Raw genomic sequence first — 17,221 nt, 5'->3', positions numbered from 1 at the left:
TGTTAACCCACTGAAAGTCAAACAATACATAGCTAACGTCTCAGATAAGAAATAAATACAGTTTTGACCTTGACCTGTGGTTTGAGTATTACCAAATCTATGAGTCTTTCTTCCTCTTCTGTTAATACAATAAGTTAATGATTTATTCTCATTTTTGGACAAACAAATTAATTGAGACATAAATATACTAACTGAGCTCTATTGTGCAATTGTTGGGCAGTAAAGAGAGGAAACGGCAGTTGGCAGCTCCTGTGTTGACAGTGAGCCCGGTTGCGTTTGTTTGACCACACAGGCATGGTCTGTTGGCTCTGGGCGGTGACAGGCCTCTGCTTTTTGTGACTGTGCTCTCAGCCTGTGTTTCTGTGTAACCTGATCCAAAGATGAAACAAAGATTTACTAAATTTGTGTTTCAACAGATTCTTAGGTTCAGCCAAAATCTCTCTGAGAGAATTAGCCTCAGGTCAAGCAAAATCTCTGCCTTCCAAAAATGTACCATTGGTCAATGAAAGCGGACAAAGCATTGGTGTAAGTTTTATGCTGTTGGCTTAGTTTTGAATCTTCATTATTAGTTGTAATATGTTAATGTTTAATATGCTTCCACATAGGCAACAATTAACCTCGTTATTGGCTATGAAGCACCAGCCAGTGCTACGGACCTCAATGACCCTCAAGGAGGAGATTCTACAGTGGATGCTGGTGTGTTTTATGCAGAAATGCCAGCAATATACTGGACAGACACTGTTTTAATATAGGTTTAATGCCCTCTATTGCCTGCTGAACAGGATCTGGTGGAGCTGAGGAGGGCAATGAGACCACAGGTGGAGATAATGCTGGTTCAGCAGGTGGAAATGTGTCAAATAACCTGCGCCAGCGATTGGTCAGGAGCTCCAAGAGCCGCCACAGGCTGGCCAATAAACCCCAGGACTTCCAGGTACCAGATTCATTTATTTTATTACAGTTGTTTCATAGAATGACTGAATAGAAATTTCTGAGGGACTAATATATTAGTACTAAATAAGTAAAAATGAAATGACTGATATGTGTAGGTCCGTGTCCGCATTATTGAGGCGCGCCAGCTGTCTGGAAACAATGTCAAACCAGTGGTGAAAGTGACTGTGTGTGAGCAAACTCACAGAACCAGGATCAAGAAGGGGAACAACCCCTTCTATGATGAGGTACATCCATTTCTAACAGAGTTGTCCTTTGGCATTTTGCAACGATTTGATAAAATAATAATCCTCTTTCAGATGATGTTCTATAATGTCCACATGCTGCCATCAGATCTGCTTGAAGAGAACATCAGCTTTAGGGTAAGTTGCTTTCCTTAATACGGTGCATATGTCATTCAGAGTACTGCATTTTAATGTCTACATGCTCACAGGTGTATAATTCATATTCACTTCGTGCAGACAGCCTCATGGGAGAGTTTAAGGTAAAAACAATATAAGGAATTGCTGTAACTGTATATTTGCAGGTGTGTCTAATATTGTGTTTTCCTAATTCAGCTGGACATTGGTTATGTGTACGATGAACCAGGTGCGCTTACATCAAACCACTTATTTGTTTCTCATTTACATTTTCATACTATAGGCTATTGTTTGTCAGGTAGTCACAGGTATTTACTTATCTTACAGACTAGAGATACAAAAACAGAAGAACATTAAATAGACTGTTTCAAACTCTTCCTGCAATGTCTCTGTTGCCATTACAGCTCATTGTGTCATGAGGAAGTGGCTTCTCCTAAATGACCCTGAGGAGTCCAGTTCTGGTGCTAAAGGCTACCTCAAAGTCAGCCTTTTTGTTGTGGGAGTAGGAGATGAACCGCCGGTAAAGTGCCCTTTCTCCACCTCCTTTAACTTAAACTACTGCCTCCGTTTGCCTCATGCCAGTCTCCTCACTGTAGGTGGAGAGCAGGGAATCCAATGACGATCAGGATGACATCGAGACTAACCTGCTTCTACCTGCTGGGATTGCTCAGCGATGGGCCACACTTTCACTAAAGGTGTACAGGGCCGAAGATATACCTCAGAGTACGTCAAGTATCTAATTCATTAGGAGAGTTACAAGAAATGTATTCAAATAAATGTTCCATAACATAAACTCTGTGTTTCTAGTGGATGACGCTTTTATCCAATCGATGAAGGAATTCTTCGGTGGGGAGGAAAACAAGAAGAATCTTGTAGATCCTTTCTTAGAGGTTCGCTTCGCTGGCAAAAAGGTATGTGTTTAATCCGTCTCCTCTCAGCAGCTTTGTTGACTGTAAGCGACCTCAGTGTGGCCCCAGCCTCTAAAACACAGGTTTTTTTTTCTTTAGTTATGCACACAGATCATTGAGAAGAATGCAAACCCAGAGTGGAACCAAGTCCTTAACCTTCAAGTCAAGGTAACAATCTCATCAAGACTGCAGGAGAAATTGAGACTCATTCCTAACTTTCTTTTTCATCTTAGTTTCCTTCCATGTGTGAGTGCATCAAACTAACTGTATTTGACTGGTAAGTACAAGCAACATGAGTTCTATTGTAGATTTGAGTAAGTTAGAGGGTGGAGCGTAGAAAGTAGGCCACAATCTTTTGCAGTGTGGTCAGAGAGTTTCCCTGCCATATTAGCAGCCACATGAGAATATAATGGTGGCCTATCACTCAATCTGTGTTCACTCCTCCTTTCCTCCTCCTTTCCTCTCAGTAACACACTTTACATCAGTATTTCTCAGCTAATTCCATTACAGTGTGTGTCTGACAGGAATCCAAAGGAAATGTTGGGAGCAAAAGTTACAATAGGTCTTTTCCTTTGGTGTGGACGTTATGACAGCCTTTTATTGCTGCAGTGGCATATCTCTGAACTGCACATGTGCAGATTACAGGGTACCCACTTTTTGGAAGTGTGTGTCCAAAAGAGGAGTGTTAACATTTATATTCTTGTAGGGATCGTATAACTGGAAATGATGCTGTTGGCACCACATATCTGAACTTGGCCAAGATTGCCTCCTCTGGTGGAGAAATTGAAGGTAGAGCTGAAAGATTGTTATTCTCAAGTTTATTATTGTGAAATGATCTTTTCTAATGTGGCTATGGTAAAATACAAGCCAAAAATAATAACTCCTAAAAATACTTGAATTGTCTTTTTCTCCTGGTATAGACGATCATGCAGGCAAAAGGGATATACCATCCTATGAAGGTTTATTTGTGTATTTTTGCATGTGTTGCATGTGAGATAGTGCTTTAAACCCTGCTGTCTATTCCCTCTGCGTGCCCACTGTTAAAACAGCAGTAGTAGTGTGAGAAAAGTGTTTGTTTTTGTTGTATTGTTTGCACTCTTGCTTCTTGTGTCCACCCTTTCTATCCTGGCTTGTCCCTTGCCACGCAGGTCCACAAATGTAGCTTCTAGTATACGTAGTGCTGCATGGCTCACCTTGGTTATGATGCATTTTTATGATGATTAAGAGGTGTTTTTAATGTGTTATCAGCAAACACAGGAGAGTCTGAGATGGGTTTCCTCCCTGTCTTTGGACCGTGCTATGTAAACTTGTATGGAAGTCCGAGAGAGTTCACAGGCCTGCCAGACCCTTATGAGGAACTCAATCATGGCAAGGTAGTGGTCACAGTATGGATTGTGACTAAGTGTGGAGGTATTTCACGTCACGCTTCTGGTCACAGGGAGAAGGAGTGGCATACAGAGGCAGAGTCCTCGTTGAGCTGTCCACAAAACTGGACGAAAAAAAAGACAAACATGTGGATTGCATCCCCAATGATGACCTCCTGGTGGTGCAAGTGAGGCTTACTCATACATACTATACCCCCCAGCCTATTATTTTTGATCAGAATATTATAATGACGTTTCCATTTGTCCAATGCTCTAATCTTATTTCAGAAATTCCAGAGGAGGAGGAAGTATTGCCTGTGTGCAGTTTTCCACAGTGCTACCATGTTACAAGAACCCGGGGAGCCCATTCAGTTTGAGGTCAGCATCGGTAACTATGGCAACAAACTAGACACCACCTGCAAACCTCTGGCTTCAACCACTCAGTACAGCTGTGCAGTGTTTGATGGTGAGAAACAGCTCCTCTGGAATCAGACAATTATGTTACTAACAATGTGTAAAAGAGTAATAAGTGAATACAAACTGTTTACTTGTGTTAAAGGTAACCACTACTACTATCTGCCCTGGGCTGGGACCAAGCCTGTAGTCGTGGTTACCTCAAACTGGGAGGACATCAGCCACCGCCTGGACTCTGTCAACATCATCATGTACATTACCAACCGTCTGGTAAACCTTCATGAGCCTCTATAATCTTAAAATACAGAAATGATGACATTCATAGCCATTATTTTTCTATGTTTAGTCATGCGGCTGAGTGACTCACAAAGTTGTCATAATTCTCTCCATGTTTGTTGTAGCAATCCAACCTGGAGGCATTTAAAGTTGGCATCCTGGCTAAAGTTAACGACAACCAACTTGTAGAGGTGTGGCTCAAGTTGCTCAATCAGCTGATTGAAGACTTAGAAAGGTCAATAAAACAAGAATCAATATTTACACAAAACATTTCACTGAAAACGTAAAGGTTGATGTTTTAAAATACTGACTACAATGTTCTAAATACCTGCAGTTTACCAATGCCGGAGCTAGAGGGCCGCTCAAACCTCACATCTTTAGACCTCCAGCTGAAGAAGCTGCGGGACAGTGCTTTAGCCACAATGGCAGAAGGAGCCCGGCAGATGAGAGAAGAGGTCACTGAGATCCGAGACACGCTGAGTGACCTGGAATCCTGGCTGTCCAAGCTCCTGCAGCTGGCAGAGGAGGTAGGTTTATCACATTAACACTTGTCATTAATAAAGTCAGCATTCACATTAAGCCTGTCTCTCTGCTCCAAGCCCCAGAACAGCATGCCAGATGTCGTCATTTGGATGTTGCGAGGAGAGAAAAGAGTTGCATACAGTCGCATTCCTGCAAACAACATCCTCTATTCCACCTACAATGAGCAGGCTTGTGGTCAACATTGTGGCAAAACTCAGACCATATTTTTCCAGGTAGACTTCAAAAGCATGCTCAACAATAATTCTTTGTTATGTTATTATATAATAACATATTTTGCCAATGTTTCTACCAGTATCCTATGGACAAAGACAAAGGCTTAAAGGTTCCTGTGCAGGCCAGGGTCAACATGTGGCTGGGTCTGTCTGCTCATGAGAAAAAGTTCAATTCTTATTCTGAGGGGACATTCAGTGTGTTTGCTGAACTGGTACAGTATTTTTTGTTATTTTAAAATCAATAGATTAATAGTGTAATATTGTCAAAGAGTAACTTACTGTCTATTATAGTATGAGAACCAAGCCAAAGTGTTTGGTAAATGGGGGACCACAGGACTGGTGGGACGCCATAAATTCTCAGATGTGACTGGCAAGCTGAAGCTGAAACAAGAGTACTTCATGCCCCCCAGAGGATGGGAGTGGGAGGAAACGTGGTTTATTGACCCAGAGAAAGCGTGAGTACATTTGGAAAAGAGTATTCCAAGTATGCACATGGTCACTGGTGTTTACATTCCGGATACAAGACTGTAAAATATGCTCAGCCATTTCACCTTTGCAAACACTATATTTGTATTTTGGAAAAATCAAGGCTAGAACAAACACACACACACAAACACACACACAAACAAACACACACACAAACAAACACACACACACACGAACACACACACGCACACACAAACACACACACACAAACACACACACGCACACACAAACAAACACACGCACACACGGACACACACACACACACACAAACAAACACACACACACACACAAACACACGCACACACAAACAAACACACACACACACGAACACACACACACACAAACAAACACACACACTAATATTTGAATAAAATATATATTATTTTGTTATATTTTGATCATCAGCTGTGCAGAAGCCAGTATTGCTGACATGAGCTGCTTGGTGTTTCAGTCTTCTTACAGAGGCGGATGCTGGACACACTGAATTCATGGATGAAGTGTTTCAGAATGAGACTCGTTTCCCTGGTAGAGAGTGGAAAGCTGCATCTGAGCCGTACACTGATGTGGTGAGGAATGAGGCATTTTGGTCATGGATTACAAACTTACAAACTTTAACTTACAAACTTTATACATGAACATTCTTTCCATTTATAAAAAACAAACTATGCCATGACTAACTTTTGCTTTGCTTTTTTGGCAGAATGGAGAGAAGAGCCGCACTCCTGGAGAGTTTGAATGTCCTCCTGGTTGGGCGTGGGAGGACGAGTGGACAGTGGATGACAACAGAGCTGTTGATGATCAAGGTGATGATCATATGATTTCTCTCTTTTAATCAAATCCCTTTTATTTGGTAACATTTGGTTTATCATTTACAATAGAACCAGTCTTTTAAAATATCTCGTTTCTCATCCTCTACCTCACAAGGCTGGGAGTATGGGGTGACAATCCCACCTGATGACAAGCCTCGGTCGTGGGTCTCGGCTGAAAAGATGTACCATGTCCATCGCAGAAGAAGGTTGGTCCGACCCCGGAAGAGGGGGGCTCTGCCGGCAGGCACGGCGGCGGAGGTGCTGCATACTTCCATTTCAATTCTATTTAAGACTTTCATATTAGTATTAAAAGTAACTTTACATAATCACAGAGAAGGGACCAAGGTGATCCTGAGGGCTGGGAATTCTCGTCTCTGATTGGATGGAAGTTCCATCATAAGGAACGCACATCTGACACATTTCGCCGAAGACGCTGGAGACGGAAAATGGGTCCAGAAGGTCATGTTGGAGCATCTGCCATCTTCAAACTAGAAGGAGCTTTGGTGAAAATTTAGCCTTGAAATCTAGTCAGTCTGACATGTTTAGTGTCTTATCCAGTTTGTTCCTGGTGCAGGGCATTGATACTGAGGAGACAGAGAAGACAGATGCCTCTAAGGTGTTTGGAGAAAACACACCCACTGTGTCCTGCTGCTTTGAGAGTGAGTCTAGTCAAAACAGGCATTCATTTTACCAACAAACTTTGAGTATCCAGCACTCACCTGAGCATGCTTTCTTTTTAGGATCATTTTTCTACCATCTCCGTGTCTATGTCTATCAGGCAAGAAACTTGGCATCTATGGACAAAGATAGTTTTTCTGGTGAGGCTTTGATTTTTTGCTCTAGGTTTGTTTATGTATCTAATAAAAGACTTTATTCTTGACAGATCCATATGCCTATGTCTCCTTCTTACATCTTAGTAAGACAACAGAAAAACTTCAAGCAACCTTAAATCCAACTTGGGATCAAACTTTAATTTTTAACAACGTGGAAATTTATGGGGATCCTCAGAAGATTGCTACAAACCCTCCCGATGTTGTGGTGGAATTATTCGACCATGACCAAGTGGTACGTTAGCGCTAGCTCTTTAGACACATGGTCAGTTTTAGGCTAATGTACTGTTTTTCAGGGAAAAGATGAGATACTGGGACGCAGTGTTTGTCGACCGCTGGTGAAGTTGAATCCAGGGATAGACCAGACACCCAAACTTCTGTGGCACCCCGTCCTCCATAAGGGACTTCCTGCAGGAGAGGCCTTGATGGCAGCAGAGCTCATCCTTAAAGACAAGGTTTATTCTAAGCACAGTGTAATATCCATCATACAAAAGCTAAATAATGTATTTCCATAACCAAGTATTTCTGTTTCTGCAGGCCGGTGAGTCTGATCTTCCACTGGTTCCTCCAAAGAGAGCAGAAAACCTCTATATGGTTCCTCAAGGCATCCGACCTGTTGTACAGCTCACTGCAGTAGAGGTATTACCAAGTGTTTGTTTGTTCTGTAACAGAATGATAGAGAAATGCATGTACAGTACATTTTCTCCTTGTGCAGATTTTGGCGTGGGGTTTGCGAAACATGAAGACGTTCCAGTTGGCCTCTGTGACCTCTCCCAGTCTGGTGGTGGAGTGTGGGGGGCAGAGAGTGGAGTCCGCTGTCATCAAAAACATGAAGAAGAGTCCCAACTTCCCCTGCTCTGTGCTCTTTATCAAAGTGGTAATTATTGTGTTTTTGTGTTCATATGAATTGCAGTTGCTTTTTCTTTTTTATTAACACATTTCTTCACATCATGATTGCAGCTCCTTCCTAAAGATGAAATGTACACACCTCCAGTCGTCCTGAAAGTGATTGACCACCGTCCTTTTGGCAGGAAACCAGTGGTGGGCCAGTGTACCATCAGCACTCTGGAGCAGTTTAGATGTGACCCGTATGTCATCAGTGCAGAGGGAGCCATGTCCTCCAAAAGTACGTTGAAGTATGTTCAGTTTGACTGAAATAAGAAGTACTCGTCTCACTGCAGATCTCTCTTTGACAGTGGCTCTGTTTGCGGCTGCTCCATTCAAAGATGTTTCTATAAAGATGGAGGATGAATCAAGACCTCTTCTAGAGGCTCAGGTAATTCCTCCTGTTGTGTATTACACACCACAGACACCACATGGATCTCGTCCTTTGAACCTCCACAAGTTGCTTTGCCTCTCTGGGAAAAGCAAAATTTGACATTAGTCAAATTTGACCAAACTTTCACTTTCAGTTTATGCACAGCATGTCAGCAGCTGTGAACAAAATGGCTCCTTCTACTTCCTGCATTGTATGTAAAGTATCATCAACTATTGTAGCTTTCTAATCCACATGTTCTTGCACCAATGATCCTGAAGGAGCTGATTTATAATCTCACTGCTACAATGCCAACACTCCAAATTGACCGCATGTAATGAGCATGTCTCCTCATGCTGGGCTGTAATTGTATCAGAAAACTAATTTCTACATCCTTGTTGATCATTATCATCCTCGGATCTGTTTTGCTTTGTTTCTGCTGTTCATATGAACTTATCTCACTTTTTTGTTCTTGTTCTTTTTTGAAGCTTGTTGAAAAGGTAAGGCATCGTACATACTTTGATTGAATTGTCTATAGTCAAAGGTTTTCATTTAATACTGATGTTTTGTTCTAAGGAAAAGGAGACTGTTGACTGGTGGAGTAAGTTCTACGCTTCATTAGGTGAACAAGAAAAATGTGGCCCCTACATGAAAAAAGGATATGACACACTGAAAGTAGGTTGTACAGGACTTGGCTGGAGTACAATACTTGGATGAAAGTGAACCAAACCTCCTGCACGGCCCTTATACATTTCAGGTGTACGACTGTGAACTGGAGGATGTCCCAGAGTTCAAAGGTCTGACAGATTTCTGTGAAACATTCAAACTACTGCGAGGCAAAACCGAGGATGGAGATGATGATCCTACTGTGGTGGGCGAGTTCAAGGTGGATACACACTGTTTGTTATTCTGTTCTCATATTGTTAATGAGTATATAATGTGTCAGTCACTCATTTTAATCCACACTGTTGTTTGCACATTCAGGGCTCTTTTAAGGTGTACCCTCTGTCTGATGACCCGGGCGTTCTCCCTCCACCACGACAGTTCAGAGAGCTGCCGGACAGTGGGCCTCAGGAGTGTCTGGTCAGGATTTACATAGTCCGGGCTATTGATCTACAACCCAAAGACAATAATGGCAAGGTGAGCGCAATGATTGGAAATATGTAAATGTGAATGAGCAGAACTTTTCTCATCTGGGCGTTTTCTTGTCAGTGTGATCCATACGTTAAGATATCGTTAAGAAATAACACAATTGACGACCGGGACCATTATTTGCCGAACACAATCAACCCTGTCTTTGGAAGGTAATCCTCCAGTGCCAAGTGAATCCCTGTTCTGAATTTACAAGAGAAACTCATTGTTAAATTCTTTCTTTTAGGATGTTTGAGATGACATGCTTCCTACCTCAAGATAAGGATCTAAGGATCGGCGTGTATGACTATGATCTTCTGACCAGAGATGAGAAAGTGGGAGAGACTGTCATTGACCTGGAGAACCGCTTCCTGTCTCGCTATAACTCCTACTGCGGCATACCACAAACCTACTGCATGTACGCACAGTGTGTGGGGTGGTTCATTTAAGCAGCACACTTGCATGAACTTTAATTTGCCTAATTTTCAGTTCTGGTACCAACCAGTGGCGAGATCAGCTGAAGCCATCTGAGATCCTGGAGAACTTGGCCCGGATGAAAGGTCGGTCCAAACCCAGGTGTGAAGATAACGGCACATCCATGATGTTCAATGGCAAAGAATACACTTTGGCTGAGTTTGGTAATCTTATTTTTATCCCATTAGTATTATTAAAAGGTGACACTTGAGGTGCATTTATTACTCTATTTCTACATGTAGAAGGTACCAGAGAAATTCATCAACACTTGGGACCACCCAGTGAACGTCTTTTCCTGCATGTGCTCCGGACACAGGGGGTTGTCCCTGAACACGTGGAGACCAGAACACTCTACAGCTCTTTCCAGCCAACACTCTCACAGGTTAGACTGAGACACTGAAAACATGTCTCACAAAGTTGGTTCGTTTAGGCTGATCTTATTATACTCCCTCATGGTGATTTAGGGGAAGCTACAGATGTGGGTGGATGTTTTCCCCAAAAGCATTGGTGTTCCCGGACCTCCCTTTGATATCACCCCTCGAAAACCTAAGAAGTATGTTAAATGAACTAGTCATTAATTAAAGTGTTAATCTCAATTACAAATATAATTGTTTGTGAAGGTTTTTCCTGCGCGCTGTCATCTGGAACACCACTGATGTGACTTTGGATGAGACCAGTATCACCGGAGAGAACATGAGCGACATCTATGTCAAAGGGTGACTCATTATTAAACCATTTCCAATTGGTCTAAGACTTAAAAGGTCACTTCAATGTGTGTGTGTGTGTGTGTGTGTCTCAGGTGGATGCCTGGGATGGAGGATGACAAGCAGAAAACCGATGTGCATTACAGATCTTTAGATGGTGATGGTAACTTTAACTGGCGTTTTGTCTTTGAATTTGAATACCTGCCAGCAGAACAACTCTGTCTTGTGTCAAAAAAGGTAAAGTTCTGCTCTTCTGTACAATTATTGGTTATTACATTACAGAAAATCATTGTTTCCATAACCACGCAGGAGCACTTTTGGAGCCTTGATAAATCTGAATTCAGGATTCCTCCAAAGCTGATAGTTCAGATCTGGGATAATGATAAATTCTCACTGGATGACTTCCTTGGTAAGACATGATCATTTCCCGCATTTACTTCTTTAAAATGATTTCTTATTTCCTGCCTCCAGGTACTCTGGAGCTTGATTTGCGTAGCCTGGTTTCTCCTGCAAAGACTCCAGAGAAATGCTCCCTGGACATGATGGACGCTCTGAACACGAACAAGAAGGAACAGGCCAAGTCTCTGTTTGCACAGAAGTCCGTCAGAGGATGGTGGCCCTGCTCCATTGAACAGGACGGGAAGAAGGTGCTTGGTGTAAGTACTAAATTAAAACATTGATACAGATTTGGGTGAAATTTGAATAATTACTTTAGATTCAAATGCTGATAACAATATTACAGATTTATGACTCTAATTATACAACTGTGAATAGGGCAAAGTGGAGATGATGTTGGAGATTGTTACTGAAACTGAAGCAGATGAAAGACCTGCAGGAAAAGGAAGAGATGAACCCAACATGAATCCAGCACTGAAGCTACCAAAGTAAGCCTATTATAAATGTTTTATACAAACTGAGTTACCACAATCCGCTTTTTCATTTGGTTTGCAGTCGTCCAGAAACCTCTTTTTTCTGGTTTACCAACCCATGCAAGACCATGAAGTTTATTGTTTGGCGGAGGTTCAAATGGGTCTTCATTGGTCTAATCATTCTTATATTAGTGATTCTTTTTGTGGCCATCTTGTTGTACTCTTTACCGGTAAGTTCATACAAAACATGTCCCCACTCATTTTAAAACTGTAGATTTGGTTTTGTTTGTTGATTGTTCTTTTCTTACAGAACTACATCTCGATGAAGATAGTCAAACCGTTTCAGTAATGGAAAACTAGAAGGATGCTGTCACTTGCACATCTTCAGGATCAAAGTACACTTGTTTTCGTTTGTTTTCAGTGTCTTACCTGTGTATTATGTTATGTTTAGGGGCGAAGAGGGTTTGCATATTTGCACTAAATCAAATGCTTCAAACACATTTTTTCCAAGTACTAATTACTTTTATAAACATGTTTATTGTTGTCATATAGCATTTGAGCTATGTGAGCTTTTGACACTTTTCAAAATGCCAATCTTATGTAAATATTAAATATATAATGCTCTGTGTGTTATACCCTAGTATGTTTTATAGCATAATTGTTATAGCATCTTAAAAAATCAAAGAAAAGCAACTGAGACAGATATGATTATTCATTTCATAACTTGCACATGTACAATAAACCTGATTGCACTGTCATAATACATAAATTACACTGTTATTAAGACCATCATTTTGCTTCTCTAAATTATTCTTCCTCTGAGGAGTGGTGTTTGCAGTGCTGCTGGAGGAAAGTCTCCACTTCTCCTCTGCCAGTCAGAGTCTGGGCCTTTCCTTGGAATCGGCCATTCTTCCCTGCTCCCTTCCCCTGGAGCATCTCCAACACACTAGTGACAAAAAGAGCAATACTGTTTAGGATTTCTGTTTGGACATCATTTTGACATTAGTTTTGTCAAAGGCAACATTAAGAAATAAAATTAATTTCAATTGTTTGAAAAAAAACATTAGCCCCAATTTACTGATCGTTTCCTGAAAGCAAACTGAAGGGAAAGGGTTAAAGATCAATACTGACGCTGTTGAACCTGATGATCATGGGGAAAGTCAGTATCCACACATGGAGAACATATTCAAAATGGTCAACTTAAAACTAGAACTCGACCGGTAAAGTTCTTTTTCTTGTCTGATGCAAATTGTTTAGAACAGTGGCATTTTGAAACATACGGATATTACAAACCTTTAATGAGGCTTGGAACACTTATATTAGCTCTGGATGTCATCAAAATGTGTGTTATAGCAGAATGTTTGCAATTTTACAGTAAGAAATACAACTTTGGATTGTTTGGGCCAATTAAGCAAAAAGCCTGAGGGCCAAAAAAAATTGGTCTGAGGGCCGCATTTGGCCCCGATTTGGCAAATTTGCCAGAGTTGTTCTTTTTTCACGCAGATGGTGGATTTCAACAAAATATTGGCCTATGCTAGAAATGTGTGGTTCAGAGCCAATATGCTAAAAAAGCCAAATATTGGGCAGTAATGAGTGCCACTCAGTAATTCTATGACTTAAAAAAATTATGTGTTGGTTGATAGATTTATTTGGATATTTGAATACTTTCTTACATTTCCAAAATAACCAACGTATTTATGATTTTGATAAAGAACCAAAGACAATAAAGAACATAGAACTTCAAATAAACAGTTCAGAAAAGGAGAGGGCAGAAGCAAACGCTTATTCATCCCCACCCATTTTTACAAAAGGTTTATAACTATAATCACACTTCTGACATACTTTAATACTCAATTACTGCTAAATCCCATTGTTCCATTAAACAAAATACAAAATAAATGACTGCATCCCTAACTTTGACTTTTTTCTTCTTTTTTCCTCTAAATGCATAATAAAATGACACCACATAGATTGCAATACTTATTTCTTTGTACTTTTGTTTAAACCGTTTCATATTTGGACAGTGTTTGAGATCTTTATTCAGACAGTTTTATTTTGAGCCACAAACAGAAACACAGAAGCTTTTCCTCGTGCCATTTTGAAAAGGTCCAGTCCGCTTAACTTCAATAAAATGTTTCTGAATATTTTTAGGTAGTTGTTGTTTTCCTTATACACTGATACTGGTAATCATATCCTTGAGTTTTAACATTTTTGAAGTAAAACGCTGGTTGGAATGGTCTTGAAAACCCACTTTATGAATTATTCAATTTACTCTTTTTTGAAGTATGAATACTGTAATGGTTTTATGATAGTTTTATAATTATTACCCCAGATCTCTGCACAATATCCTAAATACGGCCAGTGCCAAGTAAAGTGTATGTAAAGCTTTCATGTCCAAAAAAGACTTAACCTTACCTAATACTGCAATACTTTTTGCACTTTTGTAAGTATATATTGTATGTGTTCTTTCCAGTTATGTTTCTCATCAATAACAATACCAAGAAATTGGTTTGTTACTCTCTCAATGTTGACGCCCTTTAACTGTAGTTGCAATTGTTTATTCTCCTTGTGATTTCCAAATAACTTTATTTTTGCGTTTCTCAAGTTTAGAGTTAATTTGTTCCTGTCAAACCAATATTTTGTTATCAGCATTTCAGGACTCCATTTCAGAAAGTAAAAGTTTTCACCAGCACAAAATAAATTGGTGTCATCTGTAAATAAGACAGATTTAAATAATTATGACACTTGACAAGTCATTAAGACATTTCTCTCAAAACGGACCCAAAACACTCTGTGTTCAAACATGATGAGCGGTTTTCATTTATTTGAACAAACTGTGCTAAATAAGTCCAGTTTGTCTAACAGATTGTTGCTGTCAAATGCTCTATGAACAGTTTTTGTCTATTTGATTAGTCATTTCTTCTTAGATGGGTTGCGTCTGAACCCATATTGATTGTCATGAAGCAAATACTGTTTATTAATTAACTTATCCAGCCTGGTATTTTTTTGGGTGTCGTAGTTAGTGAAGTGATGCTTATTTCTCGTATTAAATAATGGCCTTATTAACCTTTGCTTTTTTCATGTTTTTGAGCACATTGCCCATCTGAAATGGAAGATTAAAAAATATGATAACGGTTTTGCAAGCTTGTTAATCGTTTGTTTGACCAATGTCATAGCAAGATCATTTAAGTCAGTTGAGGTTTTGTTTTACTTTTCCTTTTACCGCGTCAATTATTTCAGCTCTGGTCCTACAGTTGCAAAAAAGTGATTGAAACCATTTGCTAACTCTTCCATATCATCTGTTCATCCAATAAATTCATAATAAATAATAAATATGATTGACAAAATAATAGAAAAGCAATTGTAGATTATTAAAAACATAAAGGTTTTGCATATTACTTTCACTTTATCATGACCAAACCTAGTCTAGATTTGTGTATAAGCCGTACCGTGGTCCCAAATCAGCCACTGGTCCACTGGGTCCAGCCAGTAAAAACAGGCCAGGTCCCTTCTCCTCCCCGACAGTAAGAAAAACAAGTGTTTCCTAAAAGTACAAAATACATATACAAATATATTCAACCATTGACATAAAACATTAAACTTACCTCAGTGTTAATTTCATTGGCAATGATATTCATAAACTCATTGTCCCCCTCTTTTCTGTGAAAATGTAAATTAATTGTTAATAATAATAATAATAATTACAATTCATGCATAAAACAAAAACTAGAGGTTTCTTACTTGTGAAAGCTGAAAAAGTTGCTTCTGTTTGCATTATTTTTAAACTCCTGAGCAATTAGTACGGCCATATCACGAAGTAGACTCAGGTTAGTCTGCAAAGAGTAACACGTCATTATTCTTCATCATTAGATTTCATCACAATTCAAGCTTAACTTGAATATTGATACAGAAAAAAAATCACATAAGAATAATTTGAATAGAAAAGATAAAACATAATGACAACACTATTACCTTTTGAAGCAGCTTCACAGACTTTTGTACTTTATCAACTGCTTCCACATGCTCATCAGGTCCAGTTCTGGCAAAGAAAGACCCTCATATTAGGGGATGTTAAAAGAATTGTATAAGTGACAAAGAATATGATTTGATACTTACTTCAAGAGGGTGACCAGCGCACGCTCCGTGTTATAGCTTTTCTCAGCATATTTTAAAACCCTGTTACCAGCCAAGAAGATCAAATTTGTTTTGTTTTTCTTTCCTTTCTCTGTTCCCATCAATTTTATTACCTAAGGTGAGTGTTTTTTGGTCACTGGGTTGATTAAATTTTTATAGCATGGAAATGTGCAAATCTCTTACCTGCAATTGGCTGAGGTTGGACACATGAGTTCCACAGCACATGTTGGCATCAACACCCTCAATGTCAATGATTCGGACTGGCCCTGCATGATCGTCTGGTAGCCCTCGACTCCTCACCTACACAGTTAAAACGTACATTTGTTTAAAACGTGTTTGTTTACTCAGTTCTACACAGTTTTACACAAACCTTCTCCACAGCAGGGTCATCTATAGACAGAAGCTGAACATGGACAGGGATGTGAGCTCTGATCTTCTCATTGACTGCATCCTCCAGAGTCTGAAGCTGAGCTGGTTTTACACAAGGAGTATCCAACTCTATGCTGCATCTCTGGCGCCCCAAATCCCTGGGAAGAGATCAGAAGAAGGCAGACATCAGGCATACCCTGAAATAAAGTCATGTAAAAATAAAATCGAGATGGTGCATTGTGACTGTACCAGGATGTTGTCTTGTATCCAAACATTGCATCTGCCAATGCCGTGACTAAGTGCTGTCCTGCAAGAAGAAAGATGATCAGTTTATAACCAGATTAAACAGCCCATAGTATTAAAGGTCCTGCTGTACGCACGCCTCACCAGAGTGCTGCTGCATGTGGTCAAACCTGCGGTCCCAGTCCACTCTGAGCTGCACCTCTTGTCCCGGCTCCACACAAGAGCTCACAAAGTGGATGGCATCAGGGCCCTGCCTGGTCACTCTCAACACAGGGATGTCCCCAATGAACCCATGGTCGTCCGGCTGACAGTGGAACAATAAAGTCAAATAAAGGTTTAGTTCCTATTCATTAAAAAACACATACAAGAGAAACGTACCTGACCACCGCCCTCTGGAAATAGAATGGTGTCTTGGAGTTTGACATTGAAGCCTTTTAATGCCTCTTTCTTCCCATTGACTTCATGCTTTAGCTCCGCAGGACAGCAGGACACTACATTTGTGACAAACTAAAACGTTTCCATTGAGTCATTTTTATAGCATGATCTGGAGGACGGACAAAAGACTAAACAGAAAATACAAGCTGCTAATATACCATAAAGTATAAGTGCAATGAAGCGAGCCACTATTATAGGATAATAGAATTTTTACTTAAATTTTGAAAAAAACTAAATATCTGCAATAGAATCAAACCTATCAAAAAGGAAACATAAACAGCATGGGCATTCAAACTAGTGAGTTTGTTTATAGCCACAAAGGGAACAAACAGAATGCTGCTGATAAATATGCAATAATTTAATAGATACCTCTTTCATGTAGCAGTCTCGTTGACACTGGAATGCCATAATGAAGTATTGATTGTAAATATATATCAAAGAATAATGTTGGACTGTAG

At 40.0% G+C, this 17,221-nt stretch overlaps 2 protein-coding genes across 4 annotated transcripts in view; one reads left to right on the top strand and one right to left on the bottom strand.

The window, feature by feature from the left end:
- LOC140369294 (myoferlin-like) overlaps positions 1-12,374 on the top strand; it is a 24,596-nt gene extending 12,222 nt beyond the window's left edge. Inside the window, exons 4-54 of one of the 3 annotated variants that reach the window (XM_072456586.1) lie at positions 417-525; positions 606-696; positions 783-931; positions 1,047-1,175; positions 1,248-1,310; positions 1,382-1,432; positions 1,506-1,536; positions 1,712-1,827; positions 1,904-2,030; positions 2,115-2,218; positions 2,315-2,383; positions 2,449-2,492; positions 2,922-3,004; positions 3,136-3,174; positions 3,464-3,588; positions 3,654-3,767; positions 3,868-4,045; positions 4,139-4,263; positions 4,395-4,504; positions 4,604-4,796; positions 4,869-5,024; positions 5,105-5,236; positions 5,316-5,479; positions 5,962-6,076; positions 6,211-6,313; positions 6,435-6,577; positions 6,652-6,822; positions 6,894-6,978; positions 7,060-7,137; positions 7,203-7,384; positions 7,446-7,604; positions 7,687-7,788; positions 7,865-8,026; positions 8,110-8,275; positions 8,346-8,425; positions 8,893-8,904; positions 8,981-9,079; positions 9,162-9,290; positions 9,389-9,544; positions 9,617-9,708; positions 9,783-9,953; positions 10,025-10,173; positions 10,252-10,391; positions 10,474-10,562; positions 10,630-10,725; positions 10,809-10,950; positions 11,023-11,122; positions 11,185-11,369; positions 11,488-11,597; positions 11,665-11,812; positions 11,893-12,374. In XM_072456586.1, coding sequence (XP_072312687.1) covers positions 417-525; positions 606-696; positions 783-931; positions 1,047-1,175; positions 1,248-1,310; positions 1,382-1,432; positions 1,506-1,536; positions 1,712-1,827; positions 1,904-2,030; positions 2,115-2,218; positions 2,315-2,383; positions 2,449-2,492; positions 2,922-3,004; positions 3,136-3,174; positions 3,464-3,588; positions 3,654-3,767; positions 3,868-4,045; positions 4,139-4,263; positions 4,395-4,504; positions 4,604-4,796; positions 4,869-5,024; positions 5,105-5,236; positions 5,316-5,479; positions 5,962-6,076; positions 6,211-6,313; positions 6,435-6,577; positions 6,652-6,822; positions 6,894-6,978; positions 7,060-7,137; positions 7,203-7,384; positions 7,446-7,604; positions 7,687-7,788; positions 7,865-8,026; positions 8,110-8,275; positions 8,346-8,425; positions 8,893-8,904; positions 8,981-9,079; positions 9,162-9,290; positions 9,389-9,544; positions 9,617-9,708; positions 9,783-9,953; positions 10,025-10,173; positions 10,252-10,391; positions 10,474-10,562; positions 10,630-10,725; positions 10,809-10,950; positions 11,023-11,122; positions 11,185-11,369; positions 11,488-11,597; positions 11,665-11,812; positions 11,893-11,931 — 5,905 coding nt within the window. In that variant the 3' untranslated portion in view covers positions 11,932-12,374. Of the gene's footprint in view, positions 1-416; positions 526-605; positions 697-782; positions 932-1,046; positions 1,176-1,247; positions 1,311-1,381; positions 1,433-1,505; positions 1,537-1,711; positions 1,828-1,903; positions 2,031-2,114; positions 2,219-2,314; positions 2,384-2,448; positions 2,493-2,921; positions 3,005-3,135; positions 3,175-3,463; positions 3,589-3,653; positions 3,768-3,867; positions 4,046-4,138; positions 4,264-4,394; positions 4,505-4,603; positions 4,797-4,868; positions 5,025-5,104; positions 5,237-5,315; positions 5,480-5,961; positions 6,077-6,210; positions 6,314-6,434; positions 6,578-6,651; positions 6,823-6,893; positions 6,979-7,059; positions 7,138-7,202; positions 7,385-7,445; positions 7,605-7,686; positions 7,789-7,864; positions 8,027-8,109; positions 8,276-8,345; positions 8,438-8,892; positions 8,905-8,980; positions 9,080-9,161; positions 9,291-9,388; positions 9,545-9,616; positions 9,709-9,782; positions 9,954-10,024; positions 10,174-10,251; positions 10,392-10,473; positions 10,563-10,629; positions 10,726-10,808; positions 10,951-11,022; positions 11,123-11,184; positions 11,370-11,487; positions 11,598-11,664; positions 11,813-11,892 lie in introns of all 3 variants that reach the window. The other 2 variants (XM_072456585.1, XM_072456587.1) reach the window with 2 other exon arrangements.
- On the bottom strand, positions 12,281-17,221 carry aarsd1 (alanyl-tRNA synthetase domain containing 1). The gene is made up of 12 exons (XM_072456588.1): positions 17,133-17,221; positions 16,707-16,835; positions 16,473-16,632; positions 16,335-16,392; positions 16,087-16,243; positions 15,900-16,016; positions 15,699-15,829; positions 15,555-15,621; positions 15,324-15,415; positions 15,188-15,242; positions 15,032-15,126; positions 12,281-12,528 (listed from the first exon to the last, which is right to left on the bottom strand). The coding sequence occupies exons 1-12, from the start codon at positions 17,169-17,171 to the stop codon at positions 12,390-12,392; spliced, it is 1,239 nt and encodes a 412-aa protein (XP_072312689.1). The 5' UTR covers positions 17,172-17,221; the 3' UTR covers positions 12,281-12,389.

Source organism: Eucyclogobius newberryi, unplaced genomic scaffold (assembly GCF_026437365.1).
Source record: "Eucyclogobius newberryi isolate DKJ021-1_F unplaced genomic scaffold, fEucNew1.0.hap1 SCAF_20, whole genome shotgun sequence".
Lineage (NCBI taxonomy): Eukaryota > Metazoa > Chordata > Actinopteri > Gobiiformes > Gobiidae > Eucyclogobius > Eucyclogobius newberryi.
Note: the sequence above shows the minus strand (reverse complement) of the source record. Positions and strands in the feature narration are given on the sequence as shown.

Bases quoted from the DNA above. Each gene is read 5' to 3' on its own strand.
- aarsd1 (XM_072456588.1), bottom strand. From the start codon at position 17,171: ATGGCATTCCAGTGTCAACGAGACTGCTACATGAAAGAG. The intron at 16,017-16,086 runs GTTTGTGTAAAA...TTAACTGTGTAG, and splicing joins ATGACCCTGCTGTGGAGAAG to GTGAGGAGTCGAGGGCTACC. The intron at 12,529-15,031 runs GTACGGCTTATA...TTTTGTCACTAG, and splicing joins GTGGCTGATTTGGGACCACG to TGTGTTGGAGATGCTCCAGG.